Source organism: Euprymna scolopes, chromosome 5, assembly GCF_053919585.1.
Source record: "Euprymna scolopes isolate OS-2025 chromosome 5, ASM5391958v1, whole genome shotgun sequence".
NCBI classification, from domain to species: Eukaryota; Metazoa; Mollusca; class Cephalopoda; order Sepiida; family Sepiolidae; genus Euprymna; species Euprymna scolopes.
Genome location: NC_136486.1, coordinates 66,396,801 through 66,417,985, shown reverse-complemented (window position 1 = coordinate 66,417,985; position 21,185 = coordinate 66,396,801). Strand labels below are relative to the sequence as shown.

At 32.1% G+C, this 21,185-nt stretch overlaps 1 protein-coding gene across 2 annotated transcripts in view; it reads left to right on the top strand.

Annotated features, from left to right (window-relative positions):
• The window catches only part of LOC145276829 (bactericidal permeability-increasing protein-like), a 101,613-nt gene extending 84,712 nt beyond the window's left edge, over positions 1 to 16,901 (top strand). For both annotated transcript variants that reach the window (XM_080128182.1, XM_080128183.1), the window contains 2 exons: positions 2,441 to 2,508; positions 16,460 to 16,901. In XM_080128182.1, coding sequence (XP_079984308.1) covers positions 2,441 to 2,508; positions 16,460 to 16,504 — 113 coding nt within the window. In that variant the 3' untranslated portion in view covers positions 16,505 to 16,901. The remainder of the gene's footprint in view (positions 1 to 2,440; positions 2,509 to 16,459) is intronic.
• The last annotated feature ends 4,284 nt before the right edge of the window (positions 16,902 to 21,185 follow it).

Here is a 21,185-nt window from a genome sequence, read left to right as displayed (position 1 = left end):
TGTGACCCTACACAAAAGTCTGCAGGTCTTATCTTGATATACTCTTGGATAAAAGAATACTTACATCCGTGTTAATTTAAGGTTATGGTATGCCCTTCCCCATTTATTAATGAATGTGTTTCTAAGTGATTAGAACACAGGTTATGCCCGAATCTTTAACTCATAGCAGTCGAACTGACGTGTAACCGTACTTTTTATTTGCTGTATTTGTTCTCCTGTTCAATATAGTTTGTTTCTACTAATTATCAAGTTGTGTCTTTCCTCCGAACCATTACAGAACCACGACATATATGTTACTGATTTCCGTCCAAATTATTATTCAAAATAATAAATACGTTTTATTTCATGTATCCGCTTACGCGTGTGTTAATCTGTCTATATTTTATTTCCATTTGGATGATTTGTTCAAATTAAGATAACTAAAAGTACCTAAGCAAAGCTAGGGGAATTTGACCTCACCTTAATTGCTCTTTTCTGTATTGAAAACAGTTTTACTTCATTTAGCATAAAATTTAATGTAAATCTATGCACTTAATACTTATTTGAATACCTCCTTAAAATAACACTGGAAAATGGAAAATAAAAACGTAATTAAGACCTGAGACCGTATCACAGGATCTTAATACATAATGCCACATAGACCTTCCAGCTTTTACCAAAATGTAGTAATATAACATAAATTCATTCTAATATAGTTAAAAAGATGGAATGCGTGTTATTATCGATTGACAAACCTTCTGTGAAACTATTTTTATTATTATTACCAAGCTTCCCGCATTATCTTGGCGTTTATTTCGATATTTCTATTAATGCATGCATTATCATAAATCCAATTTTCTATAAATTATTATAGTGTTCCCATCATATAATACTGATTTTAAGACTTGGAATGAATATAATTTGGGTAACATCAGCTAGATTAAAAACAAAGCATTAGGTTCTCTAACGATATTGCTATCATCTCAGCTAAGGGCACATATATAAACATGATATAAATTAAGGCAGTTCAGCATCAAATCTATACTTTTGACCCTTAGCAGCATTTATTCGAACTAAACACCAAATGTATATGTCCAAATACTTTATATATCAAGTGTCAATCCGTAGATCAAATTCGAATAATAATCTTGTAAATGTTCTTCCACAGACAGTCAAGTTCACTTTTATAATATATACGTATTATTCAATAATATGATATTCTTCCCCACAATTTATTAAACTTTGTAAAGCTGAGACAACTATTAATCCTTATATATTTTTAAAACGTTACTGTTTTCCCCTTTACACCAACGGATGCCACATACAATTTACTTAATCCTACCATATTAGCCAGTATTTTATGTAACTTTATAAAGGCATTCCCGACACAGCCAGTTTGCAAATAAACACCAAGATTCCATCGGAGGAGCTACAGCAGCACTATCGCATTAACCTACAGAGAAAGTAGTCCCGATTTTCCCCTAATGCTGAAATCTTCCTATGGATCCCTATAAACACCGCTAGGGTTTATATACACGGTATGGATAATGTGGTTACACATTCTCAACTGATTCATAAACTAATAGCGCAAACGTAAAATTCCATCTGTCGATTCGAAAAATAATAAATTATCCCGAACAACATTGTTGCTATTCTGATTGGATCAGATCAGACCGATCTCTTAGTCCAGATTACAATTCTCTAAGCTTGAACTAACACGCAAGCAAGTCGTTATCCTATATATTTTCAACCGATACAGGATTCCAGAATTTAAAATAAATAAAGCGATTACTGAGTCTCAACAAAATTATTGGCTATAATTCTGTAATTCAAATACACTAAGAAAGTAAAAGTGAATGGAAGTGATGTTATACATGAGTATATGTAAGCTAATGAAAATCGATACTTTCAGAAACGAATGTAAGGAATTTGCTTACTGTAGCCAATGTGATATTTTACATCATTCATATGGTTCGAAACTTGTAATATAAATACAATAATATTTTTTTAAAAAGTGTCGATAATGTGAGCAACTGTTGATGAAATACACACTGGTATAATATAGAAATAGTATATAACAATTCTGATAAAAGTATGTCACTTATCAAAAAGTATCAAAATAAATGTGCGTGGGAGTACTAGTATATTATACGTAAGTGAATCTTATATCAATTCTTCTAAAGACAACTTTCTTAAATTTAAATCTAAGAATTAATGACATCGAATGAAACAGTAGCACATGTCTCGAGACTAGTATCAATAATTGACGTGAATCAAAGCTGAATCAGATTTGCATATTTATTGTAATAGAGAGTTATAACTGTCAATAAAATAGAGGACAATTTTGCTTCACACCTTATCTAAAGAAATACAATGCCATGTGATGTTTTTTTTCATCGAGGAATATATTAGGATTATGTAAATATTACTAATCAATTGTAATATTCGATTTTATTTTCAGGTCAGCAATTTCCTCTTGTGGTGCCTTCCAACACGTGCCTCTCCAATTCAAACATAAAAATCGTAAAGGTAAATTTTATTTTGTTTCAATTTTTAAGCTCAAAGCTCTTGTGCTACGACGACGTAAATACCCCGACTAACTCGACAAGCAGCAAAATATCACCACTACACTGTAGATATCCTTAAATATCGGAACACAATATACTCAAATATTTTCTTCTCTCGAACTGCTAGAATTTGAAATTCACTTCCTGATGATTGCTAAACTGACTGTTCAAATATACAGAAGTTAATGTGTGACGAGGATATATTTTCGCTTCTGCACTCCTTATATATAATCATTACAATTTTGTCCAAAACTGTAGCCCATTAGATCAAAGTTTCAATGTTCTTTGCGGTGCAAAAACAATCATACAAAATTAATTTATAATGAATAATTAGATATATAAAACTTAAATTCAGTTTTGGAGATAAGGTCACTAAGTATAACATATATTTCTCTTGTCTCAGATCGGCTGAATACTACTACTGCTTTTTCTAATTTGACATTATAAATAATAATTTATACTACTACATTACAATTAACTAGTTCTAATCCTACATTACAAATAAATACTTTTAACGAGTTCTAAGGCTATATTACAATTAACCAGTTCTAGTACTGCATTACAAATAACAATTTATCATACTACATTACAAATAACACGTTCTAATACAACTATAAACAATTAGTCCTAATACTTTATTACAAATAACTAGATCTAATGCTACATAACAATAACTAGCTATAATACAACATTTAAAATAACAAGTTCTGATATCACATAATAAATAATTAGTTCAGATACTATATTAAAAATAACAACTTCTTAGAGCACATTACATATGACTAGTTCTTATATTATATTCCATATAACTAGTTCTTATACTACATTATAAATAACGATATCTTATACTAAATTACGAATAACAAGTTCTAAGACTGCATTACTAATAAATAGTTCTCATACTACATTTCTGATAACTAGTTTCAAAACTACATTACACACATCTAGTTTTAATACTACATTAAAAAATAACTACTTCTAATACTACATTACAAACAACTAGTTCTAATACTACAAAGCGAAATACCAGTCCTTATACTACATTACACATAACTTGTTCTTATACTATATATAAAATATCTAATGCTGGTATGAGGTTACAGATAACAAATTATAATACCACGTTACAAATAACTAATTCTAATACTACATTACAAATAACTAGTTCTTATACTATATTACAAATAACGAGTGTTTATACTATATTACAAATAACTAGTTCTTGTACAGTATAACAAACAACGAGTGCGCATTCTATACTACAAATAACTTGTTTTAATACAACATTACAAATAACTAGTTTTAATACAACATTACAAATGACTTGTTCTAATACTACATTGCAAATGACTAATTCATCTATATTTCTGTTATGTTATATAAGGAGCATCCTTATGAGAACAATGTTTGTTTTATTGGAATAAACAATCTTCCCCCTATTCTTTATTTGTAAATATCAAATATGTATTTCACAGGTGCTCAGATATTTACGTGGTGACCAGGCTCCAGTAGAAACAGGGAATAATTTGGAAAAAATCTTTTAAGACCAGCATTTTTATGATTTCTTTTTTATCTGAGTAATTACTTTTTTATTTTAATTCACCAGTTTTGACGCCTTCTCCTGTGAAAAATACAATTCAATCAATCATATTCTTATAATAAAATAATTTCTAGATATATAGTTTGTTTGTTTTCTTCAATTAATATAATATTACACTACTTTATTTTAAACGTATACATTCTCTCGTGGGTTTCTACCGCTTTTATTATAAATAAAAGTAATTTGATCTTGCTTTAAAAGAGTGAGGAAAAAACACTCACCTGGCATCCTCTTTCCCCCTATCTGAATTAATCACGACTATGCATAAAAATAAGGTTTATTTTAATAATTGCAGCATGCCTTATATAGTTACCTACTGTCCCTATTAAAATGATGTTTATTTTAAACATTGGAACTTTGCATATTCTTATGAATTTGATTGATCTTGCTATACAATAATCTGTATGTTTCATGCTATTTCTGGAAATATATATTGATTATCATTATTTTTTTATATTTTCAATATTTTACTTATATCATAATTTATTATTTTTTATTTTTTTATTTTATTTAGTTATCATTATCATTATATAATTCTTAGTTTTACTAATATATGTGTTGATATTATTATTTCTGTTCTGTTAGTCGTTATAATTATTACCATTATTATTTTTATTTATTTTTTTTTATTCAATTTTCACCCCAAACAAGGCACAGCGCCACTTTGAAGCAGGGGGCTACTATCAGGGACTTAATTAGCGGGGTCATTATGAAGGGAGATGAGTAGAAAGATGTTTGTTGACATTACACTTGAACTTCTGCATATCGTTGCAGTTGGGAAAGCAGAATCCCGGAAGGGAGTTCCAAAGACCCGCAGTTCTGGGGAAGAAACTATTGGAGTAAAAGGCTTTGTTACACCTAGGGATCTCTACTGTAAAGGGATGAGACTTAGTAGCTTGTCGGGTTTGTCGGGGGTAGTTACGTCGGGGAGGTACAAGTGTTTGCAGTTCGTCAGAGAATTCACCATTGAAGTATTTGTAGAACAGGCAGAGTGATGCAACATCTCGTCGATGGGACAGAGGCTGAAGCCTAGATGACAGTTCAGGACCTATCAGGTTGGCGACTCTCTTTTGAACCATGTCCAGGAGCGAGAGACAAGAAGCAGATGCACCAGCCCAGATGTGACAACAGTACTCCATACATGGGCGAATGGTTGCCTTATAGAGGTATAGGATACTGTCAGGCGTAAGTAGTTTTCTAGCATGGTAGAGGGAGCCAACCTTTCTTGCAGCAGCCTTGGCAATGCTCTCAATGTATCTATTCCAGTTCATATTCCCTGTAAACGTTAGGCCGAGGAGTTTAAAAGAAGTACTTTCAGGTAATGTGTTCTTGGCCATTGCTATTGGTGGTAGAGAAGGTTTCTTGTAGTTATTGAAGGGAACAAGCTTAGTATTAGCAGCATTGAATGTGACCAACCATTTTTGTCCCCATTCCACTACGGATTGGAGGCCATCCTCTAGTGTTTCTGCCATTTCCTTGGATATGTGTTCATTTGTTTTCCCCTCATATCTGTTATAGAGAGTGGTGTCATCGGCAAATATACCCATCTCCGAAACAATATTATCAGGGAGGTCGTTTATGAATATCAGGAATAATAGAGGTCCAAGGATAGACCCCTGAGGTACTCCCGCATTTATGTTGTATTGTTTGGATGTACGACCGTCGAGGACAACTTTGATTTTTCTATTACTTAAGAAGGATTTAATTACATTATGAATTCTTCCAGTGATTCCATATGATCTAATTTTCCTTAGAAGACCATCGTGCCATACCCTGTCAAAAGCCTTAGATATATCGAGGTCCACCGCTCTACCTTCCCCTGTTTTATACAATGAACGGTATATACGTTCAGAAACTACAGTTAAGATATCTGCTGTTGAACGGGCTTGCCTGAATCCATATTGCTTGTCAGTCAGGAGTTTAGCAGCTGTTAGGTGCTGGACTAGGGCTTGATTAACTAAGGACTCAAATATTTTGGCGAAAAGCGGGAGGAGGCTAATGGGGCGATAATTTAGTGGGTCAGTTCTTTCACCAGAATTCTTGAAGACTGGTACCACAGAGGCGGTTTTCCAGCAGTCGGGAAAACAAGATTCGTTAAGGCATTTATTGTAAAGTTTGGACAGAACTGGAGCAACCTCGGCAGAGCATTTTTTTTAATAGCACAGCCGGGATGAGATCTGGTCCACACGCTTTTGAGGTGTCTAGGTTTTTTATAATAGCATGCACCTGAGAAGGGGTGATTTTTAAATCGTCTAGTGAGGCGTCTGTTTGCAGAGGAAAATCAAGGAGTGAGTGGTGTAACGAGTTCAGTGTGGAGTTTGAGGCAAACCGACTGGCAAGCAGATTAGCCTTGTCAGTTGCCGTGCAAGCAACCTCATGATCGTTTGATAGTGGGGGAATAGTTGACTGTCCATTATTTACTACGCTGTTGTAGATTTTCCAAAAATCCCGGGTTCCTTATTTCTGTGCTTCGATGCGTTTTCTGGTGGTTTCAGAGTAATCTGTCTTAGCTGTCTCTATCACTCTCTTACAATTATTTCTAGCTTCTATAAACCTCTGTTTATTTGAGCTGGACTTATGTCGGTTGGATCTGCGGAATGCATGCTGCCTTTGACAAATGGCAGCTGCACAAGCAGAAGTAAACCATTGGGGGGAGTGGGTCTTGCTATAGAATTTCCGTGCGGGAACATGTGCTTCAATAGCAGTTTTGAACCATTCAGTGGTCTCATTTGCACACTGTTCCGCTGGAAGAGTAAAGCTATTTTGCCATGGGGCATCTCTGATGAGCTCCCTGATGGCTTCTCAATCAGCCTTTTTGTAATACCTCGTTGTTTTGAGTAGTGGGTCTTCAGTTTTAGGGCGAGAATTTAGGCTGATTTCTACCATTATCACAGCGTGATCAGCATTCCCGAGTGGGCTGTGAGCATTTGTTGTACAGTCATTGGGAACCGTTGTCAGAAAGAGATCTAGAAGTGAGGCATGTTGATCTTGCTGGTCTGGGAATCGTGTCGGAAATGTAACCAACTGAGATAGGGAATGGGATATAAAGAAGCTATGTGTTGCGCTACCAGCTACGTCTGTGTGATTAGAGAATCCTAGCCAGTTACTGTGGTGGACATTGAAGTCACCAAATACATGTATTTGTGCGCTAGTATCGAGGGAGAGTGATATATCTATGCTGTCTGAGACTTTGTTTATTAAGGTACAGTCTTGCTTTGAGGGAGAGCGGTAGAGAAAATACAAGTAGCTAATATTGTGTTGCATATTTAGTCTGAAGCACATAAAGGCATGGTCCTTTGATTCTAGTTTTATTTCTCTAGTAAGGGGGAGGGTGTTACGAATATAGACTCCAAGTCCATGCATATGTCTGTTCGAGTCCTTACGGTAGAGTGGGAGATAACCAGGCATGTTAAAGTGGTTAGAGTGAATGGAAAAGTGAAGGTTGGTTTCACTTAATGCTTAGCTATCCGGGGTGTTTACAGGGAGAAATGACTCAACATCATCTAAGTTAGTTCTAAGCCCGCGGATATTAGTAAATGCAAGCCTCAAGGGAGGAGGCAGGTTGGTTTTCTTTGAGTTTGGTCCTGGTTTAAACGTAACTTTTGCTTGAGCTGTCATTTCATTTTATTTTATTTAAAAGTTTCAGTTAGGGTGAGTGAGTGAGGGGGTGCTGGACAAGTAGTTGTGCAGAATACCAGACATGCAATACAAGTGGACCATCAGCTGTCCTCATCCACAGGATTGTGGCCTCATGAAAGCCCACCGAGAATGAGTGCAGGGTCCCTATTCCATGCGCGACATGGCACTACAACCATCCCGATATTTTACAACTGTTGATGGAGCAGCCGCTCTAACCGCTACCAAAGAGTTAGGGCTCCTGTACTATCAGTCGGAAACAGCAGCCAGGAACTATCAATCCGGTACCCTCAATCCATTAGGCAAAGCCAGCTCAGTCCAACTGCACCGACATATATGGCTGGTAATTTTATTTGATATCGCAATAGTCGTGTACCATCGATTTCCAGTTGACAATGATTTTCAATATTGTAACAATTATCATTGTAATCATTCATTATATTTTCTATATTATTATAATAATTAATTTATTTCATGATTATTAATGATATTATTTTATTGTTATTGTATAACGCTGTAAAATTAAAGAAATATTATTCAGAAATTATTAAATGTCATTATTTTTTTTACTTTTTATGAGTTATTTGTTAATAATTATTGTTATGTGTAGCATGCTATCATCAAAGCATTTCCAATGATAATAATCTGTTTTCTTAATAGTCTCAGCAACAACACATCTCACCGGTATTTTAGTACTTTTCAATTCCTGGTAGTTTTATTTGATATCGCAATAGTCGTGTACCATCGATTTCCAGTTGACAATGCTTGTGATCTTCAATAAGATGTAGGTGGAAAACACATTCCTGTTCTTCTTCTTCTTTTTTGTCTTCTTCTTCCTCTTCTTCTTCTTCTTCTTCTTCTCTGCATTATCCTTATGCTTTTCTTCTTCATCATCTTCCTCTTCCTATTATCATTTTTAATATTGTTGTTGTTGTTATTATTATTATTATTATTATTATTATTATTATTATTATTATTATTATTATTATTACAAGTAGTATCAGCAGTAGTGGTAGTAATGAAAGTAAAGTGCGGTTGGTGAGTATGGCCAAAGCGAATTCTATGAATTATTTAATGTTTTATCACCAGTAAATATAAGTAAGTTTAAATTTAAATTTGTAACCCAGCTAAATTTCAACTTACTAATATCTATTGTAAATTATTATTTTTTTTTGTAAACTGGCACAATCGTCTACCTTCTGTTTTATTTATTGTGTATTTGTTTTGATGTCTGGCACACATATATATATTTCTTGATGAACTTATATTTTTGGATTTATACTTTCTCATTATTTTTGTCTTAATTCATTCTTTAATTTATATCTAATTTTTATTATCATTATTAATATAATTAATGGTTGTATCTGTCTGGTGTGTGATTTTCTATTTTTCTTTTTGTTTTCTTTTTTTTTGCCAGTTTTTTTTATTAATATATATAGTTTGTGTACTTTTAGTAATTGTTTTATGTACTTTTAATAATTGTTTTATGTACTTTTATGAATGATCCTATATGGTTCATGTACTTTTCTTAATTTATGGTGTTGTTTTATACCTGCACTAATTCCCCTTTATCCGTTTTTTTTCTCACTCTTTCCTTATTTTTCGTGTTTCCGTCTTTTTCTTCCCTTTTTATCCCATTTTTTATTTTTCACTTTCGGCACACATCTTACTCTTCACCCTTTAATTCCCGCTTATCTCACGATAATAAACGTTCTTACTACTTCTTAAGAACATGTAATATGAATTACTGGTAATTATTTTTGTGATTGCTCAATCCTTGAATATTTCCATTACATACAAAGCTTTTGTATAAGCAACATTGCCAGAAGACGTCTCGAATTACTAGTAGTCGGCTGACCGAAACATACACATGAATGTGTAGCGACATGTTAAACAAATAAAAAAATATATCTTGTCCGACTACTCTGGTATTGAGCACGCTTATATATATATATATATATATATATATATAAGTTAGAATTTTTATATTTAATTATTATCTAGAAAAGTATAATTTTCAAAAATCACATTTATTGTCTGAAAAACAAATACAATATTCGAAGTAAAAAAAATATTAAATTTTGCGTTCGCAAGAGACATCTCCTTTCAATCTAGATATTACATCGAAGATAATTGGATTTTTCCTTGAATGTTGCAATCTTCACCGAATTTTTTAAAAATATCATTTAAACACTTACCCTGTAAATTAGTAATCTACTCTATCTTGTATATTGACTAATTTTATAAAGTTGGGGTTGTCTTAAATAAAATCTTACCCCCTGAAATATTTTGTAAGATATATATATATATATACATATATATATATATATATATATATATATCAAAATGATCTTCACATATTGATATATATTTAATTTCTCTAATGCACCTTCTATATAATAAAATGAAATCATGCAATTATCCAAAGATAGAAATCAATAATGGAAATTTATATACATTTGCTCATTATTTTACTTGGTAAAGTACCATAAATTTGAACCGGGAATAAAGCTTTTTGAAGCGTGCACTTCCCACGCTCTTACTCTCCAAATTCTAAACCCTCCTCTTTGTAATATTCTAAAAAACACACTTGGATATATAAGCGTATACATATAGACATATATTTTTACCAAATGTATATTAATACATAAAGATGTGTCAAATCCGTTAACAAGCACGCTTATATATTACAAAAAATATTCGTGCATACACACGCACCCACGGACATTACATGGTTGAACTTAAGCTCAATCACATTGAAACGTTTGACATACAAACTCTCAGTATGTAACCACGTAGTAAATATAACACATTCATGCAAGTTACATATATATATATATATATATATATATATATATATATATATATATATATATATATATATATATATATATATATACAGGCATACTTTCGATGAAAATTACACTTACATATAATCCAACATACACTTACCTACATAAAATAAATGGCATTAAACCATTATAAGCAATAAAAAAATCGGACAAGACGTCCTTCTCTACTTTAATTGTGTGAACAACAGTCAATATAGAATAATCTACATCGTCTACACATGTTACTATATTTATCAATAAAGTGTAATTAATCGAGGTGTTATTTAATTAATTTCAACAACATGTAATTAGACATTTCGAATGGTACCTATATGTTATGATCCTGTTATATGATTCACAATGAAAATAAAACATTAGCATAGAGTAATAATATGTATTGACCGGACCATACAACAATGGGAGTTGTTCGCTCAGTCAACGAACGATCCTGTTTGGTCTAACGGGTATTCACTCCCGCCTTCCTGCTTCGTCGATATTTGTTGTGTAGGGATCAGTTTATTATTAGATAACACAGATATCCCGCCACAAGCTTATCAAACAGATTAAATATTTCGCCATTATTTTACTTAGCCAATCACAACGTAAATTAATTTTTTAATATCCACATTATACACATACTAAATCATACATAATATATAAGTAAATTTGGATAGTGCTGTTACTAAAAAACATGATCAATATTGGTTTTTATATTCTGTACGGTACAATGAGTGTGATTTTTAGATGATGAACATTAAATATTACTTTATAATTAATTATTATGGTGCAACGAAAAGACTCAGAAACATGGAAATTAATAATATATTAAATAGAAAAAAAAAACGATGATAGATTTTTTAAGAATCAGTCTTAACTGAAGGAGAAAGTAAAGTTACGACTGCCCATCTCTGGCTTTGTTAAGACTACTGAAAAACATGATCTGACCATATGAAGTGACATCAGGAATAGTCCATTGTCAGAATTTGTAGAAGTGCCACACGACTATCCTCCTTCAAAGCTTTTTCTTCGTAAAACTGTGAATATTTTATAATTTAGGAGCGGACATCAGTGGATCAGTGATATACCTTTTTCCAAACTGATCGTCGTTGTTCGGGTGTTCATTGGGGAGGGTCGAAACCGAATGACTCAAAAATGGAATAAATGTATTCTTCCCCCAATGTTGGTGTCGCTGTTGCCGTCCAAGCAACATTTTTACTTGGTTCTGGTGGCGTGTATATGTATGTCTAGGCCATTGTCCGATATATACGATGTCTCCCGTCCTCCTAGTGAACGTATCTACATCTCAGATTGAAATGTTAGTTTTGTAATTCTAGAAAGTTTTATCCATAGTTGAAACGTTTACTAGGTACGAAAATAGTCACTTGCGGTGTTGTTTTATTCAATAAGAGTTTGTAAAAAAAGGTCCTCACATTTCGTACGAAAATGATTTCTGCCGGTGAGCCCATTATTGGAGTGTTTGGACTCGTTATAATTCTATACACGTGCAAGAAATGTTGGGGGCGGCTGAATCCGTCGCTGAAGCTTCAGCCTTCTTCAGTGCCCTTTTAAGAGTACCGTCGAATCGTTCCGACTACCCATTCCAGCTATGATGATATTGAGGAGCGGTGATGTGATTGATCTGGGACGTATCGCAAAGGCTTTTGAACTCTGCAAGTGTAAGCCGACTTCGTTTATCGTTCATAATGCTGTCTGCTACACCGAAACGTGCAAACAGTTCATGTTTCATAGTTTTCCTATTTTGAACCTTTTTCTCCTTAATTTCACAGGTCACTTGGTGTAAGTATCGACTACGATTAAGTAATTGTGATCATCGAGAGACCTGCAAAATCGATGTGGGTCTTCCGACAATATTAAAACGTGATGCGAGGTGCTTTTGCAGCTAGGAGACAAGCTTTGCAAAAACTACTCCTCTTCCTTATGTCTTTGTCTATGCTAAATCAGTAGACGTAACTTCTCATTACGTTCCCATTCGATTTTCCCAGGTTGTCTCCTTTGAAAATCCTGTAGAATTATTTTCTGGAGATTTCCGGAATTAACCTTTCGCTATACAGTAAAAGCTCGTCGCAAAACTATAAAAGTTCTGAAACGTTGCTGTCTTTCATAGCGATTATGATGTTGCTATCACAGATAAAGTCGTCGTTTTCAGCTTCTGTTTTGGTTTCGAGTACTGGAAGCTCTCTTATTGTGTTGCATACTATCCTTTTTATTTCGTAATTGGTACGAAGAGCAGCAATTATGCCATACTCAAAATGCTCCTTTATCTTTTTTTATTAGTTGGGATATGCCATTAGTATGGCTAATGCATTTTGATGACACGTACTCCAGCTGAAATTTATAATTGAGTAGAATTACCTCTATTTTACGAGTCTGTTGGCAATATACACATGTTTTTTTGTTATTACAACTTGATAGTATTTTGCAAGTCACAGAAAGGTTTGGAACGCTTGTATATTATTGAAAGCAGGCATGCTCTTTATAACGTCTGCCTACTCAGAATCGGAATGTATTCCATTTTTATGAATTATGTAACTTTGGTACTTTATATCGTTCATGAAAAAGTAACACTTGGCTTCTTTTACTTTAAATTCAAAGTTTTCAATTCTTTTAAAAACCTACTGTCTATGCTTGCGATGCTCGCCTGCGAATCTACTGACAATAAAGATGTCATCCAAGTAAGTGTATGTGAAGCCGATTTCGAGCAGCATAGTATTCACGACCTGCTTAAAGGTCTCAGATGAAAGCTTGCCTTCGAAAGCTACCCTCTTAAACAGTTAGATTCTCTAGTCTGTATTCCTGCAAATAAATTTAGATCATTTCCTCCTCAACGGAGATGTGTAGATATGCGTCACTTAAATCAGCCCTTGTCAGATAGTGTGCCCCGGTGAGATCGTTTAATACCTTCTCGTGTGGGAAAGCCATATATAGTGATAATCTTTCAGAGCCATATTCAGTCCCCTAAAAATTTGCACCGATACGGATTTTGTTGCTCTTTTACGTAACGTATACCGTATAAGCAACCCATTGACTAGTGCTTAATTTCGATAGTATTACAACATTTTAAGCCGATCAACTTCCTTATCAATTTCTATAAGGCTCCAAAGAGGGCGTTTCGCTTCTTCTTGAAAACGAGTAGAGCGTTTTCCTCAGCTCAAATCTGACTTCGTACATCTTCAGGCTCTCGATTTTTAACCCCTCCCTTTAATTGTTGTTCCTCATTAGACAAGTTGTCTAAGTTATGGCGGATTATTAAAAAAAATTCCCACGGCTTATATCTTTCTATTCAATCTGTTTCCATGAGATTTTAATGTGTCTTTTGCACAAAGACTCTTAATTTTCTTGGTACCATTTAATGCCATAAGTGTATGCTATCTCTTACATTTTATTTCATTGCCTGTCATTGTACGAACTGATTTGTTAGTTCTTATCATGGGTGTTTTCAAACTTTTCCCCGATATGGTAATCCTTTTGGTCTGTTACTAGTCATTTGCACGTACGACAAGCCTGATTCCTCGATATTTCCTGAGTAGTTCTTTTTTACGCTGACTATGCGTTGTAAATTTTCCGCAAGCGTTTAGAGTGTGAGCCGATGTTCGCGATAGAGTTTTGAGAGAAGTCGTCTTATCTGGGTTTTTTTTTTACCAAGACAAGAGTCAGTGCAACAATCAAGCATGTTGAATCATCCGATGAAAGTACAGCCAGAAAAAATCGTCAGTGTTTGTTAACAGTGGGCATGAAGGTGAGATAATCTTGATCGTCGTGTTTCGCTGGGTTGAAAAACTTTAATCTCTTGTGAGAGTGTGTCGTATTTTGGCTGAAAAAGTCAGATGAGAGCTAGCCGGAGAATTCCAGTTCGCTCGTTCTCCAGGGTAGTATATAGTCACCGCACGTATCATGTTCTGTGGCCCTTAGTTTCCTCAAAAGACAGTAAACCGGTTTGACATTGCTCCACCCTTCGCAATAAATAGTTAATACGTCTTCGAATGTTCTTTAAAAAGTATTAGGATTCCATCTGGTGATGCGGGTTCTGTTATAACTGTGTACCGTCCTGTTCAACATTAAACAAACTGTTCCTCTTATCCTCTCTGTTTAAGTAAAAATTTCTACTCCAACATGATTTGTTTGTGTTGCTGTTTATTTTCATTTTCTGGCAGTCTCTCTTGTAATATTCTTTCTTGCTCCGTGTGAAACTGCAGAAAAGTTGTAACTGGGACTCTTGTTGAGATTGCAACAAGAACTACTTATTTTTTTCTTTTTAGTTTTCCTCAGTAAATGTATGATTATTGCCCTGAAATATTTCACCTTTAATATCTTCTCCAAGAAAACGACCAAAATAATTACTTCACGTTTAGAATACTGGAAAAACTCTCGAAAAGAAAAATGCCTTTTCATGTGTGTGTGCGTGTGTGTGTGTGTATGTGTGTGTGTGTGTGAAGGCTACACTTTTATTATCATTTTGAAGTTTTCAGAGATAAGCCTTTAAAATAAAAATAAAAATGGGGGCGAAAAATTTCTATCTTTAAAAAGTTTTACTGTAAAAAAAAATGGACCTACTGTTTTCTAGATTAGAAAACATGCATATTTTCATAAGTAAATAGTCATTGCAAACCCTTGAGCACAAAAGTTCATTTCTTTTGCTTCTGTAACTGAAAACTAAAATGATCACTTTCAACAAACAGTTAGGAAAAAAAATTATAATACATTTCAAAAACCTGAGTCGATAAAACTCTAAAACACAAATGTTATGTTTACCTTTCCTACGTTAATTTTCGACAATAGCAGAAAGTCATTTGCATAACATCTCAGCCCAGCATTTTTTTCTTTGCAATGAATTACTGGGCGAAAATAGGTCATAACTTTAAGAACGTGGGCGAAAATAGGTCATAACTTTAAAAACGAACAGTGTTTTGCCTCATTTTTTCTTTTGCCACATAATTTAAAATTTCCCGGATAAAAAAAATGCTTTCTTCAAAAGCCCGGTTTCTTTCTTTTACTTTTCCTCTACGACAAAACAGGAGTGCACTTACAATCTAAATATATATACAAATAAATATGCTTTTCTTACGAGTTTAACGCTTCGTGATTTTTGTTGAAACGTTTTTCCAGTTAATGTCAGTTGGTGTGTTCTTTTTTTTTAATTTCTCAAGTAGTTTCTTTTCAATATTCGTCAGTTGTTATGGTTAGGTTCGGATCCCGTCGTCGCCAGTTGTTATGTGAATACTGGGGTATTCTAAGTTTATGTGCCCCCTAATGAGTTTTCGAAACGTCGACTTAAGTTGTAATTAGGGAAATATTGTATTTAATAATGAAAAAAATCGGAAACAGTGAAATGAATAATATATTAAACAGAAAATATCAAAAAGCAGGTTAGTATAGTAGAGAATTCTGCTGAACTGAAGGTGGCAGTAACTTTACGACTCCCCCCTCTCTCTCTCTCTTTCTCTTTCTCTCTCTCTCTTCTCTCTCTGAGTTTTGCGTTCATATTACTTACAAAAACCTGGTCACCGAAACGACATTAGGAATATTCCATTGTTAGAATCTGTAGGGTGGCACCTAAACATAATTATAGCGCTGATATAATACATATATTAATTATTAACTGATAATTAATTCTTCATACATAGTAGGTATTTCAATATATACTTTCCATGATATATAATATTTTATGTGATTTAAATATTATACCTAGTAATTCAAGTTTATATGAAGTGCATATTAACTTATTAGTTTTCATATTAAAACCAATCTGCCTATTATACTTCGTAATATATTCATATAAATATGTATTTAAAATTAACAAAACTTTGATTATTTTGTTTCTTTTTCAGAATGCCATTATTGTTGAAAGTGACTTGGCAATTACATCTATTTAATCTACACCATGTGGAAGTGGAATAATGAAGAACAACGTTTCATACTGTAATTTTATTTGTTAAATTTTTTTGTTTTTGGTTTAAAATAAAGTTTATGTCAGGATATATATAATAACATATCTTTTTATTGATTGTTTTCTTTTTAATGGAAAAAAAAGTTCCGACGAGTCATGAACTCAGGATATGTAACGAAATAAAAACTACTGTTTTAAGGTCAAAAATTTACTAAGGGTGTTATATGGTAAGAATATATACTGAAAATCCATTATCTATTTTCACTATGTTCAAGGTGATAATTTATTGACTTAATTAAAGTGTAGTATTTTAAATAAAAATTCTTTATTTATAAAATCAGTTGAATAAAATAAAATAATTCACGTTTATATATTTGTTTAGAGATTATTGTTTTGTTTCCTTTTCTTTTATTTGAGTTACCTTATTTTGCATTTTCCAGTAAATTGTCTAAATATATTTTTAAATGAATGGTCAAATAGAAACTCGCAAATAAAGGTAATACTTAATTTATTTCCATAATCCATTTGGTAAAAATGATTTAGGATTTACGCAGAGTTTATTATTTATTATTATGGTTTCATATATGAAACCATTTTATCATACACACATGGCTATCTATGTAAATATGGTTGCATATGGTAAAATGAAATATTAAATCATTTAGAACTGCTTTAAAGCTTCGCCGCTTACTCATTGTTCGACCAACTTTTAAACTATTATTACAGATTGTAGATCACGTTGCCATCTATATTGGGAAAAATACAATTTTCCTTCTGTAAAACAAAAAATATGACCAGTAATTACCAGAAATTTAAAAACAAAAATAATTACCAGTAATTACCAGGAAATTTAAAAAAAACAGGCATATACATAAATTATCAAATATATATATATATATATATATATATATATATATATATATATATATATATATATATATATATGTATATATACATACATATACGTATATATGTGCATATATATGTATATATATGTGTGTATATATATATGTATATATATATATATATAAACTAACATAAAAAACATATAACCTATGTTTAAAATATGCCAGGACGTTCCCTACTAAAATAGCACACACACATGAACGGGTCAACCGGAGATCGGCAGTAATTGACCGCTCATTGGCTGATAAGGAATGGTTCGGTGGAAACTAGAAAGCTGATTGGTTTACTAAAAACACAATAGAAGGTGCGTATATAAAAACGCAAGACAAACAAAAAAAAAGTCGCATAAGCCTGAAAATTCCTAGCGTGGATGAAACGCAGAATATTCTGTGTAGCTTAATCCCTATATATATTTTATAACTGACTATATAGCTATATTGAAGTGGATGAAGCGGTTTTATAAAATATTTCTGAGATAAGTAGAAATACAGCACGACTTTATGGTCGGATTTTTCTATTGAATATATATATATATATATATATATATATATATATATATATATATATATATACACATTCGTATTCTTGTCTGTTTGTTTGTTCACAATTTTATTTATATATACAACAGGTTCCTTTCTCCACTATTCCATTTATTTCTATATATGGTATAATTCTTGCAAGCTATACAATTAAGAGATCATCTCATGTGCATATTACATTAGGAAAAATCGCTTTTATTAAATAGTAATATCTTAATGAAAGTTTCTAAAATTTCTGACGAGGGTTTTGTTTTAAGTGTTCTCTTTAAAAATTTTATTTATTATATTTTAAACAATAATTGTATTGATAATGTATTTAAATTAATTTGTTTGGACCTATTATTCCAGCATTGTTTTTCAAACATGTTTTACACTCATTCGCCCATTACTATTCATCAACTTACATAATTTGCTAAACTAAATATGTTTATCGTTTGAAGAAATAATTCCCTGTAGATGAAAAACTATTTGGCTTTTATTGTTTTCTTTTTAAGATTCAAACAAACAAAAATACTTATGAAAAAAAAACTGAACATATTGTATTTGTTGTTTTCATTATCCTTTAAAAAGCTATACAGACATCGGTAAATTTTTACGATGTAACCAATCGGCGTTTAACACCTTAAAAATAAAGACCTACTGTCCCACTCTAAATTCCACAATGTACATATTTTTATTTTATTAACGTAAATCTCATTGATTGCAAACTTTACTTTCTAATAGAAGAAAGGTATTTTTTACGCCGTGATACAGCGTCGTTCAGCCGCCCCCCCCCCAAAAAAAAAATTGTGGGGGGCCCAATTCCGTTAAAACAGCCTTAATAAATAATATGAAAATAGAAATTTTGAAAAATAATAACATTACAGCGGGAGGATAACTTTTCTAAAAGAATTTTACATAAAATGAGAACCAGCTTTTTTGCCACAATTCGTTCACCGAGACATGTCATCTCTAACATGTTTTCAAGTTTGACGCTTGGGGGAATTAGTTTTGCTAGATATTCATTTTTTAAGCGTTCTGCCTACAAGACTATATTTCTTGCGATCGAATAAGCACGCGCTGAATTTTTTTTACTGAATCAAAAGTTGTAATGATTTATTTTTAGTTATTTATCTTTTTTTTGCGGAACGAGTTTTCTTTGCAGTGCTTAATATCCGAAATATCTGGTGGAGAGAGTATCACGCGCTTATTCTTTTTTTTCTGCAATTACATTTACATGTCTTAATCTATTTTTGTCATTTTTGGAATTGTTGTGGGTGTATCTATTTTACCATCAGGAAAATTGTTAGTATAGTAGAGATGTTCCAAACGGAATTCATGTCGACCGAGGCAACGCTGGGTATGCATGCTAGTATATATATAAATATATATATATATATATATATATATATATATATATATATATATATATATATATATATATATAATCAATCTGCAAAATATAGAATAGATCAAATCAATATTTTAAATATCGGTTCGAGTATGTAGAAGTAAGCTAAGACCAAAACGTATTCTATAAAGTTCATGAGTCATTTAAAGGTGCTTAAACCATACAAAATTAAGTATTAAAATAGAAATAAGTGCTGCATGAACAATGGGATACGTCAGCTGATTCAAGGAAAAATGTGACTTTGAATTTTTTAGAAAACCGTTTATTTTATCTGAACATGTTATACATATCAGGAGGGATGAAACCCCAATGAATATCCATCACAAAGAAACTTGGTGTCACTCTCTTTTGCCTTGCAATATAATAATATTTGTATGATACCCAGAAAATATTCAATTACAACAATATTAATTCCTGTATACATATGATTCATAAATTTCTTATGATCAAAACATGATGTATATGCTATCAATTAGACACGCTCTGAAAGTAATCTGGTCTGAGGTTTAATTAAAAAACAATTTGAAAGTTACTAAGACAGGAATAGTACTATTAAAACGAGCGACACTTTGTCCATTTAAATTCATACTTCTACATAGCAGCAGCCATTCTTAATTGCACGTTTACTAGCGATGAAATGGTGGAAAACATTATTCGCACACTAATATTTAGAATGCAGCCATGATTTTTTGTGATTAAATACTTCTTGACATTTTACACGTTTTTTGAGGAGTATCTCCAAAATTTAAGTTTAGCACTTACATCGTTATTCAACCAGACACAATATATATATATATATATATATATATATATATATATATATATATATATATATATGTGTGTGTGTGTGTGTGTGTGTGTGTGTGTGTGTGTGTGTGTGAGTGTGTGTATGTGTATGTAGAAGGCTATCACAATGCCGAAAATGAGTTATAGTCGGTGTTGATGAGTGGAAACAAAAACAAGTGGCAATTTAAAAATCAATAAGTACATATATATACAAATATATATACGTTTATATATACATATATTTATTCTATTATATTAAGTATAAATGTCTTGTTATGTCTGTGACCATATCCAGTATATTTCGGGAAAAATTCCCCTTTCAAATGGTAGATGTGACAGTTCGTTTCAAAGCATTTCGAATGAATATATATATATATATATATATATATATATATATATATATATGAGTAAATACAAAAGACTGTTTAACGCGAATAGAGATGCAAAAGATTCTTGCTACATTTTTACGCCAAATTATATAAACTTACAAAAGTACGCTCTATATTCGAATAATTACTATGATTATTATGTGTTTATATGTGCAGAGTGAGCAAACGAAGACATACGCTACATCTCTATTTTATAGCTCTAAGTGGAAGTGAAGAAAATTAAAGAACATTTTCTGTATCAACGGAATACAACCTAATATATATTTTTTTATATTTACATATATACAAATATATATATATATATATACATATATATATATATGATTTCATACATGTACCTTACATATTTTTGAATTCTTCTATTCTAGAATTAAATGTTATTTTACAACCATACGATCGATGTAATCTCTGATTATATACAGATGCATATGGAGACTCATATCTGGATAAAGTTATTGCAAAATCGAACTTTTCTTTAAGATACAATATCAGTGCAGGTGATTCTCAAAATACAATTGGATTTCATTTAAGAAATCTAATTAATCAAATATGATGGGACGGAAGCAGTTATATCCTGCGAATTAAATGTCTTGTTCGAAGTCATTTGCAAATTCCCGAGTTTGACACAAACATTCCTTATTTCCAGAGAAGGATTTC